A 21,971-nucleotide genomic window follows, 5' to 3' on the forward strand; every position below is an offset into this window, starting at 1 on the left:
GTAGCTGGGGCAGAGGCCAGGTGGAATAAGGCTGTTTTCAAACTCCTGTCCTAACTTGCCATTGACCTCTTCCAGGCCAAGCTCTCCCACTGCCTGACCACAGTCTACAAGTCAGTTAACCTCCCTCCTGAGGTTCCAGGGCCCTGTGTTGATGGGCCTGCTGTGCCCTCAGCACCTGCTAAGTGAAGGGGCCAGTTTGGGGCAAAACAAAGGGCCCTTTATTCATCAAACACTCAACAGAGCCCTTCCCTTTACCAGGCTCTGTGCCTGGTGAGCAGGATCATGTATCAGTGAGCTATCGCTGCATAACAAGCCACCTCAAAACTTGTTAAAAATGACAAAATTTTTATTTGCTTACAAGTCTGTGGGTCAGCCCATTGGGCTGGGCTCAGCTATGTGGTTCTTCTGCTGGTCTCACCTGGAGTCATTCTAGGCACTGCACTGTCAGTATGTCACCTGGGGCTCGGTGGCCTGAGATGGCCTCACCGTCCAGTCTGGGTATTGGTGCCAGCTGTTGGCCAGACCTTTCCTCAAGGAAGTTAACCTGGCTTCTTTACCTGGTGGTCTGCGGGCAGGAAGAAAGAGCAGGCCCTGATGCACAAGTACATTCTAGGCCTCTGCATCCTGTTTGCTAATATCCCAGCGGCCAAAGCATGCTGCAGCCAAGCCTAGCTTCACGGTTAGAGCAGTCCATGCCGTCTCCCAGTGGGAGGATCTGCAAACTCACATTGCAAAGGAGCATGTGCGCACAGATGGGAGGGCTCATTGCTGGCAATCTGTCACTGATAAAAACATGAGCTGAATGGAACATGGCTCCATCCCCACGGGCCTCACGGCCTCACAGGGCCTCACTGTGTGCCAACCCAGTGACAACACAGGGCGATTATTGTTAGGTAGAAGGAAGCCCAGGAGGCCGCTGGTGAGAGAAGGGAACAAAGTCCATCCACTCCTTCCTTCTTTCATCTGCCCTTTGGTATTTACCACATGCTGGCTGTGTGCCAGGCACCATGCTAGGTGCTGGTGAATCGACGGACTTAGTGCCAGGTGCTCACAGAACTTACCTGCGTCGGCCCTGACCAGGCAGAGGCACGGCTGGGCGTCATGGGCAGAGGGACCAGAATGCACACACTTGTGTTACCTTGACAATGCCAGGTCCCGGTCGGTGGCCAGCCCTCAGGGTGTGGCCCCACGCCGGCCCGCAGGCTTCAGTGAGCCAGCCAGGAGTCTGCCTGCTGGTGCCCATGCAGCCCACTGCAGCCACATGTCTGTCAGTGGTAGACAAGGGATGCCCGTAATTTCAGGAGTGTGAACGGCCGAGGCAGGACACCCCACACCCCTGCCATGTCCCCTTTGGGTTTAAAGTTTCAAAGGGTGATGAGGCTGTTCTGACCGCTGTCCTTTCCTCTGACCTTTCCATAGAAAGTTCATATCAAGTGACCTTTCACCGACACTTTGTTATTTAACCATCTGTTTGCTTCAATGAGAGTGAACATATTTAGTACTTTTCCTTAGGATTCCAAATGGGTTGAAGAGAAGCAGCTGCTCATCAGAACAAACCAAGACTTGCTAGAAAAGGTATGTGGGTGTAAATACCCGGATGGCTGCCCCAGAGAACCACAGGGCCGGGGCCGACAGGGACCTCAGAGGCCCGCTCTGACCACGTGAGCCTCGCCCAGCGCCTCTCCTGGAAGGCCCCCTGCGTCCAGGCCGGCTCTCAGAGGGGGGACATTTTCCTCGTGTTGGGTCAGAGCCTGATTCCTGGGGCTCCCAGATGCTGGGCCTGGCTCTGTCCCGGGAGGTCAGGCCTGCAGAGCTGGGTCAGACTACTCTGTGGGCTTGGCCAGGCCGCCCGTCCCCTGGGGCACCTGCGGGCACGGCGAGGCAGCCTGAGCTCTTGACGGGGGGCTTCCCGGCTGCCTCTGCCAGGGCTCTGAGGCTCCAGAGCCCCTCTCTTCCCACGTGGCAGGCCTCAGGGCATGGCAGATGGGCGGGCTCTGAGGCCACCACAGTCTGTTCATGTACTGGAGGCCGTGGCACTGGCAGGATGCAGCCTGCCCTTCCTTTTCTGGTCCTGGAACTCTCCAGAGCATTCTGAAGCAGTAGGCATGGGGAGTGGATCTAATGCTATGGGACAAGAACCTGGCTTTACTTGTTATTATTTGTGTACAATTCAGCGATTTTTTTTTAAGTACACTTACGGAGGTGTACATCTATCACTATAGCATAATTCTAGAACATTCTCAGCTTCCCATAAAGATCCCTTGTGCCCATTTGTAGGCACTCCCTGTTTCCTGCCCCTCAGGCCCTGGCCGCCACCAGCCTACTTTCTGTCCCTTCCACTTTTTCTGGACCTTCCACCCTGGTGGACTCGGGCCTTGGTTGGGCCTTAGCGGCCTGGTCGTGCCGCCTCAGGGGGGGCCTCGGTCCAGTCCCAGCTCTGTCCCTGACCTGCTGTGGGCTGTTCCCTGCCTGTGTTTCTCCACTGCCCTTGGGGCACTGGGACAGGACCGTCACTGCCCTGTGTGCTGGGAGAGCCGTCAGGCCCTTGGCCCTGCTGGCTAAATCTGGGAGCCGCGGAGAAAACACTGCTTCCAAATGCTCTGCTGTGGGCGGTACCAGCTCAGTGGGGAAGCCCTCCTTGGCCGCCCTCCCAGCGGGGAGGACACGAAGGTTCCCATGACTTACATGTTGACCCGCCTCATCCTGGTCCCGCCGCAGCCGGTGGAGGCGGGCTGCTGCTCTGCTCCTTGGACGGAGGCGGAGGCACGGAGCAGCTAGGCAGCTGGCCCAGGGTCTCCCAGTGGGCTCGGGGCCCAGGCAGGCCACCTTCGCAGACTGACGGTGCTTCCGGGGAGCTGCCTGTAAGAGCCCTCTGGGAAGGTGAAAGAAATATGTGCCTTCGTGCAGCTGTCTGCTGGACTCTGTCTGGGGGTCTCGCCCCGGGAGGGCCCTACAGAACATGGAAAGAACACACACAGACTTTGGGATCAGAAGTGCCCGTATTATACTCTTGCTTCCCTCCTGTTTGGCCATAGGGAAGGGACTTAATAGCTCGGTGCCTCAGTCTCCCCGTCATTCATTTATTCAGCAAATACATGAGGACCCCCTACTCTGGGCCAGGCTCAGGGCTGCAGGGATAAAGCAGGAACCTCTGGCTGGGGCATTCCTACCCACCTTTGCAGAAAGGGCCTGCAGTGCCTCCTCATACACACGCTGCAGACCCTTCCCATCCCAGCCCTTCCCTGTTCCCTCTGGCCAACAACCAATGTGGTCTGTGATCAGGGGCCTCGTCTCTCAGGGCCCCCGGTGGGAGACAGTGGTTCTCCCGCCCATTAATCCCTGGATGTCTTTGCTCTAGATTTATAGGCTGGAAATGGAAGAGAACCAGCTGAAGAACGAAATGCAAGACGCCAAGGATCAGAACGAGCTGTTAGAATTCAGAGTGCTAGAACTCGAAGTAAGAGACTCTATCTGTTGTAAACTCTCAAATGGAACAGACATTCTCTTTGAGCCCAAACTGAAATTCATGTAAAGCTCCCAGATGTTTTCAAGCATGTGTAAAGGGATGTGGTGTAGTTGTTTCTTTCTTTCTTTTTTTTTTTTAAATCTGTATGTTTGGAGTAATTTCACTGCCTTAATATGTTCTGGAGAGAATGCTCACTGAAGTCCTTGGACATGTACCAGAGCTAAGAATATATTTATTGCCTACGGCTTGTTTTGCACTTAATAAAATAATTTGTTTTTGCAATATTTTGCCTTTTTTATTTGTGTTTCATTCCCATAAACTACTTCTTTCCTGCATGCATCGTCACCTGGTATGCATTCTACAAACCCGGAGAGAAGCCCTGTTGCAATTAATAACACACCTTTTCAAGTGACCTTGCATGCAGTGAATCTCACCTTTTGAAAAAGCAGGGTCTGACCTGGCCCCCAACTGACTCTATAATGTGTTTACTGCTAGTTTGACCCCCCCATTTTCTATTTGCCAAGGTAAACACAAGGTAAGTATTTGCGTAGGTGTTTAAGAAAGCTGTTACGTGGCTCCAGCTCTTTAATCCAGTAAGAACAGGCCTGCACATAGCAGCAGTATTGGTCTAAAAAATGACTAACTCAAACTGCAATTCAAAACGGCTACTTAGCACAGAGGGAGATTGAGTGCTGTTCACGGGCAGAAATCACGTTCTGAACCCTCACTAACTTCTCCAGCACACGAAGTTGGACCCAGTGTGAATACTGATGGCTTTCTTGCTTCTAGCTGAAATCTCGCCTTGGGTGTGTCACTGGATCGCCTTGCTACCATATTACTTCATAAGCCTTTTTTTTTGTTTTTTGTTTTGGTTTCCATTTAAAAATCATCTACATTTTAAACATCACCAAAGTTTGTGACTAGTGTCTCTAAGCACCTAGTGACACGGCTCTGCTCTTCCTCAGCTGAAACCCCTGCATGTGTGGGACCTCGGTAAAAGTGGGTGCCTTGGTGATGCTGGTGTGTCTGGTTTCTGTTTGCTCCTCCTGGCTTCAGTTAAAACTATTTGCACTAGAATTTAACCATCTTGTACTTTGTCATGTTGGCACGGACCATGGCCTGAATGTCTTGCCGAGTGTCTAATGATGATGGTGTGGCTTCCTGGCTGGTGACACTGTAAACCGTCTCTTCCTGGCTTCCACAGCTCTTGCGAGTGTGACCTGAGTAATTCGTTTAAGCAGCAGAGGCTGGAAGTGTCACGAGGTCCCTGTTAGAGCCTCTGCCGCCATTAGAAATTCTCTCTCCGGTCTTTGTTATATGTCTTTCTCATGAGATTTCCGTAAGTGTTGTTCAGTTGACTAGAATTTTCTTCGAGTATCTCCACCGTCCTCCAGAGCCATTAGAAATCCAATTTCTGACTTACATGCATGTAAAGGATGAATTTTCTCTTGTCGCCTTTTCTATGGAGACTCCATTTAAGTATCAAAGGTAGAAAGGCGTCTGTAGAACAGAACCACTGTGAAATTTTTCTTTTTGGCTAATAACAGAAATGAGGTTTTCTCTCTAAACTGTTTTCAATACAGGTTAGCCTGGTTGGGGTTCCTTGGATATTAATTGATGACCCTGCCGTTCCTCTCTCCCTTGTGCTCATCCCAGAGCATCTACCCAAGACGTGTCACCTAAATTAGTGCTCATCTTGGTTAACTTCTTAGTGGAAAGCTAAAGAACACCATTGGTTCTGAAGCTAGATTCTGCAGGACTGGGCTAAAGCAGGCTTACTTACCTTACTGTAATTTTAAGAAAATAAAATATACTTTGAAAAGGTCTCCTCTGCTGGCCCTCCCATCATGCTAATGCTAACCTGCCTATTACTCAATGTTTAAAGAAAGATTATATAAGAAACACATTAGAAACCACAGTACCATTCTGCTGTGGATTTTTTCCCTGTAAGTAATTTGGCTTCTCCTGTCCTTTTTAAAGACGTGTCATTTTACATATGATCAACAAATTCCTTTTCTGGGAAAATGCCTGCTTTTCCTTCCTTAGTGATTGACACGTGACTATCAATCTAAAGCAGGGACAGAATAATCATTGATGTGTTAGCTCAGTTAAAAAAATATTGTGAACAAAATCAGCAAATTATATTGGGAAAAAAAAGTGAAGTGAGGCTTTGTGTTTGGGCCCCACCACTCACTAGTGTGGGACCTCAGCACGGGCCTCTCTGAACCTCGGTCTCTTTGTCTACAATATGAAAGCAGTCATGTGTGCTCCGAGGGCTTGTGTGAGGGTTGACTGAGATAAGGACAAGCCCAGAGCACACTTAACAACACACCAGGGTACGTGCTAGCTTTGCTCTCTGCTGAGATCTCCTGCACTTGTTCTTAACCACGTGGTATGGTGATGGTGTGTCTTCCTGGCTGGTGACACTGTAAGCCATCTCTTCCTAGCAGACTGGGTAAGGAGCACACGTGTTAGCACAGATCGTGGTGCACTGGAGGGACAGCCACGTGCCCTTTTCTGGACGAGGAGACCCTAGTCTGAATGTGCACTGTAGTGACCCCTTGGCCAGCTGGAAGCCATTGATTGTTGCTGAGTAACATGGGAAAGTGGCAAGTGGTAAATAATCCAATAAAGTTCTGTTCTTAAACCAAATCTTTTCCCCAGGAGAGAGAGCGAAGGTCGCCAGCATTTAACCTCCAAATCAGCACCTTCCCTGAGAACAACAGCAGCGCTCTCCAGCTGTTCTGTCACCAGGAAGGAGTTAAGGTAGCGTGCTTGGGGTGCCTCCGCTGGACTGGCAGCCAAGGGCCTGCTTGGAGCCAGGCCCCACTGTGCGGGGGGATCGTGCTCTCGGGTCAGCCATGGAATTGATTTTAACAAGAGACCCGTGTCCTCCCCATGTTTCTAAAGTCCATAGTTGGTTCATTTTTTAGAGGGTCACCAAATGTCACTCTGTTGGTACCGTGTTAAAAGAGCCCCCATTTGTGATGTGGCCTTGGGCACAAACCCCACCTTGGCCACTTCCTGGCTCTGGCCTGCAAGCTCTCAGAGCCTCAGTCCCAGCCCCCTGCCTGTGAGATCTGAGCGGCTTTACCCACCCTGGGAAAGCAGGTGTGACCAGTAAATTAGTGAGAACTCAGCGCAGTGCCGATGGTGGCTGTGGTCACGCCAACAGCTGAATGTAGCCGTTTGTCTGCAGTCTTGCTAGGCCCCGGGGCGGCACAAAGGTGGTCCTTCCGGCCCACATGATTCCATGAGCCTTTCTAGAAAACAGCGTTTGTGCCCACATAGAACTCGGCCTCCTCTCCCTTGCTCCCCGATGGAACTGCTAAGATCCCACTGGCCCAGCTCACCGTGCCCCGAGGAAAGGAAGGGCATGCTGTCTTATCAAGGAGGCCATGGCTCTGGAGATTGGTGTGGACAGCCTTTGTAGCTCACACAAAAGTGAACATTGACAATCTCTTCCAGGATGTGAATATTTCTGAACTTATGAAGAAATTAGATATCCTTGGCGATAATGGGGTAACTATGAGCGATCGGTTTCTGGTCTTGTGTTCTTGTTTTGATGCGGGTGTACTCTGTGTGGCTTTTGTTTTGTTGTGTTTTAATTTCTTCCTAACTTAAGAGATCTGTTAAGTACAATGTAAAGCTTCTGTATGGCCATGTTCCCGTGTGGGTGGTCGGGTCCGCACTGGCCGGCAGTGGGCTGTGAAGTTAGGGCATCCTACACCTGTGAGTTCTGGTGGGTGGAGCATCAAACCAATGCCCAGAGGGAAAGGGGCTCCCTCAGGATCTCTGAAATCAGAATGTAAGAGCTTTGCCTTCTTAAAAGATTGGCTTGGATGAGGCCCTACTTCTAAAAGGCTTGGTGCCCCAGTGTGAAATGTCCCCAGCCAGAGGGCCAGTCCTCAGACATGACACATCGGCCTTTAAACACTGGCCCCTTTAGAAAGTGGGGCTGATATCTGGGGGCTCCTCCCCAGAGGAGCATCAGAGGTGTTTCGCGCTGTCTGCACGTGGTGTGGGGTCCAGTGTAAAATGCCCTTGCCCATTTTTGTGTTTTAGAATTTGAGAAATGAAGAACAGGTTGCAATAATCCAAGCTGGAACTGTGCTTGCCCTGTGCGAAAAGGTACAGCCCAGTGGCATTTCTGTCCATACACCTTGTCAGAGCTTCCCAGCACCATACAAGAAACTGTACATTGGTGTCTCGCTTTGTTCTGGAAGCATGCGCGTCGGTCTGTCTGCGTCTGCATGTGCACGCGCATGCCTGTTCATTTTCTGACTGAATGTCACACACGGTCTTTGTAGAAACTTAGAGACCGCAGAAGCAAATGAACAGCCCGTCGAGGAAACCACCTGCAACATTCCTTCCGGTGTTTTCGCTTGCCCATGTTTGAAACTTAGTTGAAATCATACTTGGCATCTAGTTTTTAATCCCTCTTCAGGAGCTGCTTCTACCATACGGTTTAGTGACCCCTGTGACTTCACTGTACAGTTGAACCATAACTTAATTATTTCTAAGCTGTAGCTATTGAGTGCGTTTCCACATTTTTTGTCCTATTTACCGTCATGCAACAGTGAACCTCTTTATACATAAGTTCTATCTACATTTTAAAACACTTCCACAGCACAGATTCTGGATGTGGAATCACTGAGCTGATTGGTAAGGACGTTTTTTAAAGCTCTGATATCATCAAAATAGTTCTCAGAAAGTGGTACCAGTTCCCCTCCTACTTCAGTGCTGCCACATTGCTGGTTTCGTGTTCAACATGGCGTTTCACCGCTAAGGAACTCTGACGGCATTCTTTTAATTTCCATTTATTCGAGTGCTGGTGATACTGAGTTTTTTATTGTATGTTATCTACTTTCTTCTCCATTGTGAATTGTAATTACATTTGTTTTGACCATTTTCCACTGGGTTTGTTTGTTATTCATTCATTCACATATTCATTCATTCATTCAATATGTATTTGTCATTAAGTATGGTTTTCTCTGTATGCTCTACATCTGAAAGATAATTTATTGCCATACTTGTTAAAAATATATTCATGGTTTATCGACCTTTTATATTTGTTTAGGATATCTTACGTGTAGACAACCCTTTGTGTAGTCCCACCTATAGATCTTTTCTTTCAAGGCACGTATGTTAAACTTTAAAATGCTAGTTCAGTAATGATGAGGTCTTAATGATCTTAATCAAGATTCCTTCCAGAACCTTTGGAAGGACATTTAAAATAGAGTTTTCTGTCTTGAGCTCCTGTCCATCTCCCAGTCATGTAAAGGGCACTAAGTGTTGGTAGCAGACTGTGGCAGAGCCTTGCCTGAGGCCATGCAGTGGGTAAGTCACCTCCCAAGTCACTCCCCTGGCTGAGTCTGCATCTTCAGGTGGTCAATGGGGATGATGACGGCTCACACGTGGCTGGCTGGTGGGCTCATCAGATGCAGGAAACCTGACAGTGTTAGGCACATGGTGTGCGGTCAGCAAACGTCCTTCTCACCAACAAACACAGACGTGACTGACTGTCCTCCTGCAGCAGGGTTCTGGGGAGTGTTACATAAAGTGCCAAGTAAACACCGATGACTCCATTCACTCAAACATTCACTAAGAGCCTCTGAGCGCCAGCTGCCCAGCAGGCCCTGGATGGCGTGACTGCATCAGACTTCCTACTTCCCTCCGGGTCTTCAGGCGCCCCCAGGCGGCCTCTCGGCCCACCACTGGCCCACATTAGGGAGCCCGGCATGTTGGCTTGTGTCCCCCTGAGCCACGGAGCGCCTGTGTGCCTTGCAGGGTCTGTGTGGGGACTCCAGACGTGGCGTTGTCTAAGTAGATCTAAGCATTGCTGCTGAGAACCTGGGCGACGCTGGGTTCCCAGAGGCGTCTGGTCAGTGTGGCTGGTGAATGGAAATCAGAGGATGCAGTGCCTTGGGGTGGGGATGGGGCAGCAGGCAGAGGGGGGTGTCCGGGAGGGTGGCAGTCTGTAGGATGTTCATGGCCTCACTGAGAACAGCCTTTTGCCAGGCGCCATGTTCGCCCTGCTGGGCCCTTGCTGATATGCCTCTTCTCCAACCCCAGCAAACAGTGGGTGTTCCAGACCCACAGCTGTGTATCCCCAGGGCTCGCGCCTCCTCTTAGCTTTTGTGCAATGTGTCCTTGTCCACCTGCCTGGCACACAGCTACTGACTGTGTTACCCTGCCCACCTTCACCAGCCCTGCCAGCTGCTGCCCATCTGTTGCTGACCACCAACCAGAACCCCACCAAGCTGGTTGGCCTGGCACCATGCTCTGCACCCTAAACGCTGAGGCCTGGGGCCAGGGGCTTCCTGGATGTGGGAAATTCAGTGCTGGAATGGACATTCCTGGGCACATAGGACCAGGTTGGTCGCTCTGGAGCTGACAGACATTGGAGAAAAGCTATGGCCTCAGTCAGCCCCCTGCCAACCAAAGCATCTCATGTTTTAAAGCTGCAGTTCAGTACTGGTACCCGAGCAGACAAGGTCAGTTGCAGTTTTCTATTTGGAGGCACAAAGCCGCTTTCATAGCATGTAAATGAAGAGCAGCTCAGGCTAATTAGGGATGGCACCTGATGCTCCCGGATGACCTTGCTGCCCACGGCCTCCCCCCCTGGGTGCCAGCCTTCCTCCCATCCCCACCTGGGGAAGCCCTGGTCCGCCTTGACGCTTCTGGCAAACAAGCCGTTCCAGCCCTGCCAGCTCCTGCCCCCAGCCAGCCGAGCCCAAAGCCGGGGCCGTGTCTTGCTCCCCCCGCACACCACACATGCTGATCAGAGAAGCGTGTATGTAGGACATAGGAGGGTTTGCAGGTCACGGGGCACGTCTCTTCTTTGTGAGTCTTCCTCAAGTTCAAAGCCAACTGAGAAATAGTTCAAAGGCAATCAGAAAGATGGAAGTTTAAAAAAAAAAAAATCTGTGTTCTCACTGGTAACAACAGTTCGGAGAATGAGGGTTAGCCTTGAGGCCACAGTGAAGCTTTCCGACAATCCGCCTGGAGCCGAGGCCTTGGGGCCCTTCTCTGGAGGGACAGTTGGGTCTTGGAGGAGAGAGGGCAGCTCTGGGCATCACAGCCCGGCTCCCCACAGAGAGTCCTCCGCTGCCCCCTGTCCGCTGGCTCACTTCCTGAAGGTCTGGGGGAAGGCGGGCACTCCTGCCGCCTCCTGAGGGTGCCACAGAGCCATGAGCGGCCAGGGCCTCACTCCTGGGCTGAGGCCCAGTAGATGCCTGGCCAGCGTCTTCAACATGGAATCTGTGACCTCACGTGCCCGGGGTGCTCACGGCCCGCACTTCCGTCCTCACGTTACTCTCTCTCCCAGTCACTAAAAAGGACTTGTCAAGTTTCTGCTTCACATACATTATATGTGATGAAAAAATTTTTTTAACAATAAGAAAAAACTGGACACCGTGTTCAACAAACATGTTCTAAGGGCAGCTTGTTATTATGATTCAGAACTGGATTTTGTCTTCCATTTTCACTGTATTCATTTTACGACCACTTGCACTGGGATATTAAAAATGAAATATTTTTCATTCCCTGTCAAAAGTGTGCTCACCTATTTCTAAGACGCTGCACACCCATCAGCGTCTCAGGAGAGGCCCCACTGCTACCTGCTTCTGCTGCGGCTCTGCGGGCCCCTCTCAGGGGCCAAGCTGACCGTGATGCTGGGAGCTTCTGAGGTCAGAGCTTTACCCAGTCTTGTCCCCTCTGTGGAGCTGGCACACACCCCTCCAATCTCCACACCCTCGTGTCTGCTTCCCTTCAGCAAATGTTTGCTAGGCACCTGCTTTGTGCCAGGCCCTGTGCCAAGTAAGGAAATTTAACAGAACATGTCAGTGTGGTCCCCACTTTTGGGGGCTTCTATGGGAAGAAGCAGACAACAGCGACCCATCAGGTGAGTGCTGTGGCCGGCATTCACACGTGGACGTGGGGATCCATGCAGGGCCCCTGGGCCACGGGCTCAGGAAGCAGGGCAGGCTTCCTGGAGGTGGTGGCTAACTTGGCCGAAAGGGTGGGTAGGTCTTAGCTTGGTAAAGGCCTGGGGCCGTGGCTGGGGATGGGAGAGCTAGTGAGAGCCTAGGCAGAGAGCAGCATATTCAGAGGCCCTGCAGTGAAGGAAGACTTGGCTTCTCAGCCAGCAGGCTCTTGGGGCAGTGGGATTTCCTTGAGGCTTGGAGCAGGAGCAGGAAAGCTCCTGAGTACAGGAGCCTGGAGGCTGAGAGGGGGCTGCGCTGGATCGAGGCGGTGGAGTGTGGAGGGTGGGCTTTGAAATGGGAGGGGAAGGACCCTCCGTGTGGGGTGTGATGGAGAAGCAGGAGCACGTGGCCCCTGGCTCTCTGATTTGGGGGAATGGGGCTCCTTCCTGACAGAGGGATGGGGAGGCTAGTGAGGGTCAGAGGGGAGATGAGTTGGGGGGTTGCGCATCTGGCTGGAGGGTGTAGGGGTGGCAGGAGCCTGAGGGGAGTGGGGGCCAAAGGGGCAGGCTGAGGGCAGGGCCCTGAGGGCACCAGGGTTCCAGAGGTAGGCGAGGGTGAGGAGCCACGGCTGGCAGGGAGGCAGGAGGTGGGGAGCTTGGGGCAGCTAAGGGCCAGGGCGCGGCGCACCGGGCAGGGGGTCATCTGCAGTGCTGGACATGCACGTTCATGCACGTTGTCAAACCTGATGCCCTCTGGTCTGTGGACACCCCCGCTGGCCTAGCCACCCTGTTGTGCGGACTGCCTGCTGGCTCTTCGGCTTCTTGTAAAGTCACAGCTATGTCCCCACAGCTGCCGCCACCTGCTCACTCAATCCCAGATCCCAGAAGAGGCAGAGGCCCGGTGACCCGTGCCCAGGCTCTCAGCCCTCACCGTCTGCGCTCCACGGGGCAGCAGGGGCTGGGTCCAAAGTCCCTGCTTCCCACTGGTGTGACCTTGGATCAGTGGCTTCACCACACCTCCCATGTCTTTGCCTGCAGAATGGGTGCTGCCTATGCCAGGGGGTGGACATGGGAGGGCCCAGGCGTGAAGCCACCGTCACAGCACTTGGCAGCACAGGCCTCAGTGACACCGCCCACCCAGCTGCACACACCCTGGTGCTGGCCGCACACTGAATCAGGCTCCCACCCCATGCACACCACCTCCTCACTTGCATACGGGCTGGCCTAGGCACCCCCCACACACCCCCATCCACATGCACACACATTCGTGCACATCTGTGACCAGGTTGATCCCTGAGCAAATGCCCGTCAAAGCCAAAACCTCTATACAGACTGAAATTCCAGTTGGAGGACCACCCTAGGATATGACGGGGACCCTGTCAGGGCTAGGGGAGTGTCTAGGAGACAATCCCCTGCACACTCGGTTTGGGGAAGGCCCCCAGCGGGAGATGGTTCTCATTGGCTGGCCCCTGTCCCTGCTGTTTTCCAGTGGCTGAAGCAAATAGAGGGAACCGAGGCAGCCCTGACGCAGAAGATGCTGGATCTTGAGAAGGAAAAGGTAAGACTTGGGCCCTGGAAGGGAGGAGGATGGAAGAGGCCCAGATAACTGGCCTCCTAGGAAGGCTTTGCTTCTATTGCTGTATGCGTTGATTTGCATGCATTTGTCAATTTCACATTTGTTCTGGGAAATTCTCATCCATTCACTTACTTTTTCACTCTCTCAGATATTCACTCAATACGTATTTTTGGAGCCTGTGCCATCCAGGTGTCATGCCAGGATTAGAGGCTCTGTCATGCCCAAGCGGGGTCCTTGCCCGGAGCAGCCAGCTCGCAGGCCTGTGGGCACTGTGCTCACGGGAACACAAGGCGGGCATGCTGGCGATGGGACACGCAGACAGGGCCCGGACCTTCACCCTGCCCCTTACGGCCGTGAGAGTTTGGGAGACCCATGGTTCTTAGTTTCCTCATCGATAAAAGGGCGTTCCGGTCTCTGCCTCGCCAGGCTGCAGAGATGAGACACTAGGCACACAGCCTTTCCCAAGCTATGAGCATGTCGGGGGCCATTTTACCCAGCCTGGGAATGTCAGAGAAGGTTTCCCGTGAGAGACGGGGTGTTCTCCAAGTAGAAATGAGAGGCGAGGAAGGAAGGACCGAAGGAACAGCATGAGGCCGGGAGCAGCGCATGGCCTAGAGAGAGCCCCGACCTGGAATCCCAAGGCCGGGTCCCAGTCTCACCTCTGTCACCAGTGAGCTGGGGCATCTAGGGCAAGACACTGGTCCTCTCTGGCCCTCTGTTTCCTCGTCTCTAAAATCAAGTGGCTGTAACAGACGAGCACTAACCCGGAACCCTCAAACGAGTACTAGAAAGACTTGCATTCTGGAGGGTTTGTGCCGTCCGGGCTTAGGAGCCGGGTTGGAGGGGGTGTCCCTTCACCGCAGACACCCAGGAGGAAGGAAGCCTGGATTGGCTGGGACAGGATCCCGGCTCCGGGGCCTGTGGAGCTCCTGCTAGGGGGTTCGAGCAGGGAGCAGGCAGGGCAGCCCACCACTGCCCTGCTCACCTGAGCACCTGGTAGTGCCCACCTGGGGGAGGCTGGCTCCGTCTGGGGGAGGGGAGCAGGTAAGCTCTGAGGAGCTGCCCTGGGACAGGCCCTCACGTTGGTCTTGACTGTGGTGCCTCTCTTTTCCAGGACCTGTTCAGCAGGCAGAAGGGTTACCTGGAGGAGGAGCTGGACTACAGGAAGCAAGCCCTCGACCAGGCTTACCTGGTAGGGCCGGAAGTGGGTTGGACACCTTGACTCTTAGACTCACCATTAGAGGCAGCTTTCCCTTCGCCTGACCCCGCGTTTTAGGGTCCTTGCCAGCTGCGTGGGTGAGATCAGAACGCCGTCGCCATGTTGCGACTGGAATGATTGTACAGAGAAACTGCCACTTTTTCCAAACCAATCATGATTTTCAAAAATAGCTTGATGGTTTCTTTAGACACACTTATTCAATTCCAGTATTCATTTGAGATGAATGAAAAGCAGCTTTTTCTTATGTGTATGTTTATACTTAAATATTTATTTATGCTTAAAGCCCCAAAGCAAGTTTTCTCGTAAAATAGGAAGAAGAGACAGCCACAAAGGAACGCAGAGGTAAAGCAGTGAGCAGAGGCAGGGTAATCATCAGAACAGAAGTGACTCGTTGTGAGGTCCTTGCAATATTGTGTATGGGTCACAAAATTCGTTCTGGGCTTCCTGGTGATCAATGTAAAATGGGATGATGTTCATGTTCACATGTCAGATGGCTGTGGGGACCCTCAAGGCCATGTCTTCTGGCACTGAGATACTGAGATCACGGGCGTTCCCAGAATGTCCCCACAGCAAAGAGAATTTAGAGTTCAGTGTCACTCCTTGCAAGAAGTGGCAGCGTAATTTACAAAATCTGGCGCGAATCTGCCCGGATCGTTTGCAATTAAAAATCACTTTACAAAATGTGTTTGTCCCTAAGAAATGCAGGGTCAGTAACTGAAGAGTAACTTTCACACCCTTGTTTCCATGAGCATCTCCAGGAAGACAGAGCAGGTAGCCTGAGCACGTGTAGACGGGGGTTCGGGGCGTGAAGGCTGGTCCACCTCACTGAGACCCTTGGTCCTTTGCGCTCTGGCTCTGAGGCTCGAATGCCGCAGGGCAGGAGCAGATGGTGTAGAAGTCAGAATGGATTGAGCTTCATCAGGACCTGGCATTTCCCTCCCGGGTCTTATTTCTGGGCTTACAGTGCTGTAACAGGTTTGGGCAATTTAAAAAAGAGAATGTACTCATCCTGCTCTCGCCCTTTCCCATTTCTGGTCACCCTTGATTCTGTCCAGACCCTGTCCCCCTGCAAACATCCTGCCCCGGCACTACACACCGTTTCTGTCCCTTAGCTCTGCCCTCCCTGAGCACTTCCCAGAGAGCCCTGAGGGACATGATTTCAGGAGATGCCATAGGCACCCCAAAGCAGGGTGGGCTGCCATAGAATAACAGGAGAATCCTAAAGGACTTCTTGGGTCCTTAATATGATGAAGGGTGGGCTAAGACCCCGGGAGGAACATAGCAGTTTGCCAAGTTCACTGGGTCATGGGGCCCTCTTTTCAAGGAACATCATGCAAGACTGCTGTTTCCCAGCACGCGTCGGCAGGCTTGGTGCCCATCCTCTGTTGTCTAAGTACCACCTGCAGCCAGGCCTTGGGGAACTGTCAGAGTCCTGGGCGTGCTAGCCCTGCCGCCATGTAGAAGCTACATTCATACCCAAAGAATGTTTCAAAGCCTCAAGGGGGACGTCAGGCACACGACCAGACTGGAGTTCTGATGCCACGCTAGACTGACTCTAACAGCCAGGAAAGTAAAATGTGCCAAGAGGATGGCAGTGCCGCGTGCCTGGGCAGGAGTCAGGATGGCAGGTGCCCCCTGTAGGTCTGGGTTCCTCTGGCATCACACTGAGTGGCAGCTGAGATGGGGCAGGTCCATGATGGGCTCTCCAGAATCGCCTGATGCAGGGTGGCTGGAGATACGGGTTTCCTAGAAGCTCGGCTGCAGAATGGAGCCGCTGAGGCCGCAGGAAGTGGGCAGCTCCCACTCCACACAGAGCCCAGGTGGGGCTCGGCCGTGCCAGTGGCCAGGCTTCCACCTGCTAATTCCCAGGGGCAGCGCTGGGGTCTGGAGGGGATGTGACCAGGCCTGTTGGCAGAACTGGCCCTGGCCTGGTGGGCCTGTGAGTCCTCTTGGGAGTTAGGATGGCTGTGTTGAAGCAAGCGAAGGCTGGAAGAGCAGGCTGCCGAGTGTACCCATGTTGCCGCCAGCCTCAAACCACCTCTTGCCTCTTCTTAACAGTTTCTTTCCAAATCGATGATTGGTCTACACCATCTTAGGAAGAGAAGTTGAGGTTCCTTAGTAAGGGATGTGAGTGGGGATTGAGGTAGGTGGGAAAGGAGGTGATTCTCTCCTTTATCCCTACACACTCCCCTACAGTAATGATGTTCAAGCATCTTGCTGTGTAGATGAAACCTCTTCCTCTAATAATGATGAAAACAGAGGCCCCCAGTTGGCAGCTGACCTCTCATTTGCTTTGCTAACAAAGGGTGTCTTACTCTTTTAGCAGAGATGGGACAATTAGAACATTGTCACTATTTGCTTTGGGTTAAAACTGCATTCCTGACTCCAGCTAAAAAACAAATGTGTGCAGTTGGAGTCATATTTTCCCACTGGCATCCATGATGAAAGGGACGTTTGTTCCGAAGGTGGGGGCAATAAATCTGGACCAAAGATTTAAAAACACAATCGAAGCAAACCTCTTTTGAATCACACATTTGAAGGGGTGGTTGTAATTACTTCGTCTTATTGCCCTTGTTCCCTCTTGTATGGAGTAAGGCATCTTGACTGAATAGCGTAAGACGCGTCTCCTCAGCCCCCCGCGGCTGCCGGCTGCTCTGCTGAGCCCCTGCATGCCTCCCCTCCCTGCCCAAGACCCCTTGACTCTGCCTGCCCCAAGGGCAGCTCCTGGCCGCTGCTGTCCACCCTCTGTGACCTTCCCCTGTCTGTGTGATTTGGGCCACCCAGAAAATCCAGGAGCTCGAGGCCACACTGTACAATGCGCTGCAGCAGGAGCCGGGGCGCAGGGCCAGCGAGGCGCTGAGCGAGGGCCAGCGGGAGGCCCTGCAGGCCGCCGTGGAGAAGGTGCGCAGGCAGATCCTGAGGCAGAGCCGGGAGTTCGACAGCCAGATCCTGCGGGAGCGCATGGAGCTGCTGCAGCAGGCCCAGCAGGTACGGGCGGGGGCCTGGCACGGCGCGTTCCCACCCACCCCCAGCCCCCATGGGCGCTCGGACATCTCAGACGGGCGTGTGGCTGTCCCAGGTGCATTCTATGGGGAGCTGGTGGGAAAGCGAGTTCCTGTGCAGCGAGGGCAGTCTTCTCATGGTGCCCTTGTAACAGGGCAGGTGTGCTTGGCAGCAAAGGGGAGGGAGGCACGGCGAACTCTTTCCCTAGCACACATTTAAACAACAGGGTCCCCAGCCTTGCTAAGCAGTCACCCAAACCAAGGCAAGTGGTCCTTTCGGCCATCTTCCTCTCGTATCTGTGTTCAGCTCCACAGTCCAGTTCTTAAACCAGGAGTCACCGCTGAACGGTTTGCTTTTTGGCTGTCAGTTTGTGATGCGGTTCATTTGAGGGTGGGACCCGGAAGTTGCATCAGTGGTTGACTCTGCAAACCTGAATGTATTCCAAGGTTTGGTGTCCCCTGTGCGTGTCATGTGCTGCTGGGGGTCCCAGGTGTCCCCAGCAATAATGAGTGCAAGGAGGGGGCAGCATGCCCTGGCACGTGTCAGACGCTCACTGTTTTAGACCCTTTATTTCAAGGTACCCCTGTGGGCTGGGGATTATGATGTCCATTTCCCTGATGAGAAAACTGAGGCTCGGGAAGGTTAATTTGTGTGCCTGAAGGTCACAAAGCCAGACGGGAGTCACACCAGCGAGAAGGGAGTGAGGCAACCATGGGGAGCGGCCTCACTGAAGGCAGAGAGTGTCAAGGAGGAGCAGGGAGAGATGAAGCCGCCGGAGTCTCCATCGGGACTGGGAAGCACGGGTCCCGGAGGATTGGAGGAGAGGGCATGGGGGGCACAGCCAGGCTGCATCAGGCTTCCGAGTGAAAGGAGACGAGGAAGGGGAGAGGGAGCAACCATCAGGGTATGAAGGACTCTCCACCCATGATTTGATTGGGCTGAAAGGTGGCCCTCTGCCCGAGCTCTCGCCTCCACCCCTGAGCTGCCCACTCTGTGCTCACGCCACCTGCTTCCCTGCTCCCGAGCAGCCCGGCTCCGATGCAGCACGTCTCCAGAGTGTGCACGTGTGCCCTGTGCAGGATGGAGGCAGAGGTCTTGTTACCGTGGGAGGTTCCTGTTTATGCTGGAGTGTCAAGGGGGCACAGCAGGCAGGAGACTGGCTGGAGACCAGGGCAGAGAAGGGAGAAGCACCAAGAGGGTCTGATGGCAGAGGGCTGGGCGAGACCCAGAGTGTGGCCTGGCAGGTAACGCGGAAGGCGCAGCCCCTTCTGGACAAACGCAGGGGGTTGGGGAAGGAGGACACAGCGGTGAAGCTGCGGGTCTGTACCCACTGGCAGGGCCAGCTGATGGTGCTCAGCTCCGCCCCGTGTCCTGAGGGAAGAAGAAGGGGCCCACGTTGCTCACACAGGGGCACATGGTGTGGTGGAGGGAGGGGGAAGGGAGGGCTTGGAATCCCTGCAGCCCAGGTGGGCGGGCATGTTGCTGGTGCAGGTCAGGCCCCTGAGGATGGAGACCCAGAATTTGCAGTGACAGTGAGCAGAGTGATGGGCGGCCTGGTCCGGAGCAGGACACTGCAGAGAGGAGAGGGGAGGAGGGCCTTACGGCCAGTTACCATCAAAGAGATCTTGGTGCAGGGATGCAGGCACGGGGCCTTTGCATTTGCAGTTGCTGTCACTGAACCATCTCTGTTAGGGTCATATCACTAGGGGAAGTCCCCGGAGGCACCCCCCAGATGGGTGGGGGGCCCAGACACACAACAGATCCTGACCACCTCGTGTGGCTGTGGCTCTTCTGTCTGCATGCATCAAGTGCTGAGGGAGTATGGGGGGGTCTCTTTCCTGGGGAGGCTGGAAGCCTCCTGCTGCTGGGGCCAGCTGAGCCAGGTTCTGAAGACAAAGAAGAAGATGCCCAGTGGCCGTCCAGCGGGGCGTAGCACTTTAGACAGCGGCTCTGGCCCTGGCTCACCTCCCTCCCTGGGTCCCTGCACATACTGTTCCCGCTGCTTGGAATTCTTCTCCCTCTGCTTCTGGCAAACTGCTGTGGGCCTCAGGCTGGGTCCCACACCTCCTCTGGGCTCCCCCAGCCCACAGCTGAATCCCTCACCCTCCTCACCTCTCAGTTCAAGTGTGACCTTTCCTGAGCACCCACATAAAATACCCCCACGACCTCCCTAACCTTGCTAAATTTTCTCCATGACATTTGTATTTACCCAGTACTTGCATAATGCTTTTGTCTGAATCCCCACTGAACTACAGACACCTGGAGGTCCTGGGCATCTGGAGCTATTTTTGCAGAGTGGGTGAATGTGTTCACAGTGGTGGTTCACCAAGTGGAGTCCCTGGACCAGCGGCCTCCACCTCACCCAGGAAGCTGCTGGAAATGCAGCTGCTCAAGCTCAGTCCTCAGACTTGCTGAGTCAGAAACTGCAGTGCAGGGGCCCAGCAATCTCTGTTCAGCAAGCCCTCCAGGTGACACTGACCCAAGTTTGAGAACAGAATGCCCGGAAGGCTTCGCCGGGACTGCTTCAGGGTCTGTGGAGGCCGTGTGCTTCTTTGGGCTGACCTTTCTGCCTGCCCTCCAGCCTGACAGCGTTCTCTCAGGGAGTGAGGTCTCCATCTATGCTCAGGCCTGGCAAGGCTGCAGACGGCTGGGCAGTTTTGTGGGAGACAAGCCCTTGAGGGGTGATGAAGTCCTAGGGGGCATACGGCAAACTGGAAAGGCCACACTTGCCAGATCCCCTGGTTTGACTGCTGTGCAGGACTGGCATGGATCGGAAAACCACTGAGGGCGGTGGGCACCCCAGTGGGCACTCGGCAGGTGCAGTGCCGGGTGGGTGAGCAATGGCCCAGTGAAATAAATCTTGGACAAGCACACCCTTTGGTGCCTCTTCCAATCCCTGAGCTTCATGAGCCTGCACAGGGGCCTCCATGTCTTGGTCCAGGTGGATGTTTACATTTCAAAGAGATCCTGTCTTTTTTTTTTTTTTTTTTGTAGATAATTATTTTTTATTGAAGGGTAGTTGACACACAGTATTACATTACATTAGTTTCAGGTGTACAACATAGTGATACAACATTTATATACATGACAATTCTAGGTAACAGCTTTCACCATACCAAGCTGTTATATCTTGACTATATTCCTTATGCTATACATTACATCCCGGTTACTTATTATTTTACCATTGGAAGTGTGTACTTTTTTTTGTGTGTGAGGGCATCTCTCATATTTATTGATCAAATGGTTGTTAACGACAATAAAATTCTGTGTAGGGGAGTCAATGCTCAATGCACAATCATTAATCCACCCCAAGCCTAATTTTTGTCAGTCTCCAATCTTCTGAGGCATAACAAACAAGTTCTTACATGGAGAACAAATTCTTACATAGTGAATAAGTTCTTACATGGTGAACAGTGCAAGGGCAGTCATCACAGAAACCTTCGGTTTTGCTCATGCATTATGAACTATAAACAGTCAGTTAAAATATGAATACTCATTTGATTTTTATACTTGATTTATATGTGGATACCACATTTCTCTCTTTATTATTATTATTTTTAATAAAATGCTGAAGTGGTAGGTAGATACAAAATAAAGGTAGAAAACATAGTTTAGTGTTGTAAGAGAGCACATGTAGATGATCAGGTGTGTGCCTGTAGACTATGTGTTAATCCAAGCTAGACCAGGGCAATAAAACATCCACGTATGCAGAAGATTTCTCTCAGAACGGGGGGGTGAGGTTCTAAGCCTCACCTCTGTTGATCCCCAATTTCTCACCTGATGACCCCCCTGCGACTGTGCCTGTCTTAGGTTGTTCCTCCCTTGAGGAATCTTACCCGTCTCTGGCTAACCAGTCATCTTCCGGGGCCATACAGGGAAATGTGAAGTTGGTAAGTGAGAGGGAAGCCTTATTGTTTGAAAAGGTTAGCTTTTTACTTCTTTGCATATTTATGCCCTGTAGCTTCTATGCCCAGCATTTGTCCTAAGGTATCTTTACCACTTGGAAGAATTATGATACTCGGTAAATTTGATATGAGGCACGAATTCTATTTAAGGGTTGTAATTAGGAAGGAAGAAGAAAAGCTATAGAAGTAGCAGGCGGAAGAAAACATGGGAAGATTGATTATTTCTTTGACATATCTTCTTGTAGAGTAACTTCAGCATGTATAGGTTTTAAGCTACTACTTAAATTGTGCACACACATTAACATAATAGGAGTATAGTTACATAACCAAAGCATACCTGTAATTACCAGCCATCTCCAGTGAAACCAAGAAAACCAGTTAGGCACCTTAGGCATTTGTGAAAACTTATCTATGATATGGTGGATATTGTCCAACTGAACTTGAACAGTCTGAGAGAAATCAGACAAATTAAAACAACCCATTCCTGGGGACTGTTCACATCCCTTATGTTCTTTTAACAGTAAATAGTCTGTAGTTGTAAGATTTTGGAGCGCTACAATTTGCACTTCTCCTAATTCTTGGTTGAGTTCCAACAGTATAGATCCGGTCAAATTTGTTGTTTTACTGTATGCACAGGCCAGCTTAGATATCTCCTTCCTCATTCCCATGGCAAGTCCAGGAACTGGTGGGATGAGTGCATCTACACCTGTGGCAGTGTGTGGATCTTTGTTGGGGTTTTTTTTTTTTGCTGATCATCTTCTGTCATGAGTCTTCCCGAGAGTGCTGATGTTGGAAGTTCTTTTCCATATCGTATCTTAGTTCATTTTCGGGGTAGCCCAATTAGGCTTTGATCCTCTGTATAAACAAAATAGACC

General features: G+C 52.3%; 1 protein-coding gene across 2 annotated transcripts in view; it reads left to right on the top strand.

The window, feature by feature from the left end:
• Positions 1–21,971, top strand: part of JAKMIP1 (janus kinase and microtubule interacting protein 1) — a 151,146-nt gene that overhangs the window by 122,140 nt on the left and 7,035 nt on the right. The window contains exons 12-19 of one of the 2 annotated variants that reach the window (XM_036921157.2): positions 1,513–1,575; positions 3,359–3,457; positions 6,131–6,232; positions 6,935–6,988; positions 7,532–7,597; positions 12,883–12,951; positions 14,084–14,161; positions 16,973–17,176. In XM_036921157.2, coding sequence (XP_036777052.2) covers positions 1,513–1,575; positions 3,359–3,457; positions 6,131–6,232; positions 6,935–6,988; positions 7,532–7,597; positions 12,883–12,951; positions 14,084–14,161; positions 16,973–17,176 — 735 coding nt within the window. Of the gene's footprint in view, positions 1–1,512; positions 1,576–3,358; positions 3,867–6,130; positions 6,233–6,934; positions 6,989–7,531; positions 7,598–12,882; positions 12,952–14,083; positions 14,162–16,972; positions 17,177–21,971 lie in introns of those variants that run through there. The other variant, XM_036921160.2, reaches the window with a different exon arrangement.

This window comes from Manis pentadactyla, chromosome 5 (assembly GCF_030020395.1).
Source record: "Manis pentadactyla isolate mManPen7 chromosome 5, mManPen7.hap1, whole genome shotgun sequence".
Classification (NCBI taxonomy): Eukaryota; Metazoa; Chordata; class Mammalia; order Pholidota; family Manidae; genus Manis; species Manis pentadactyla.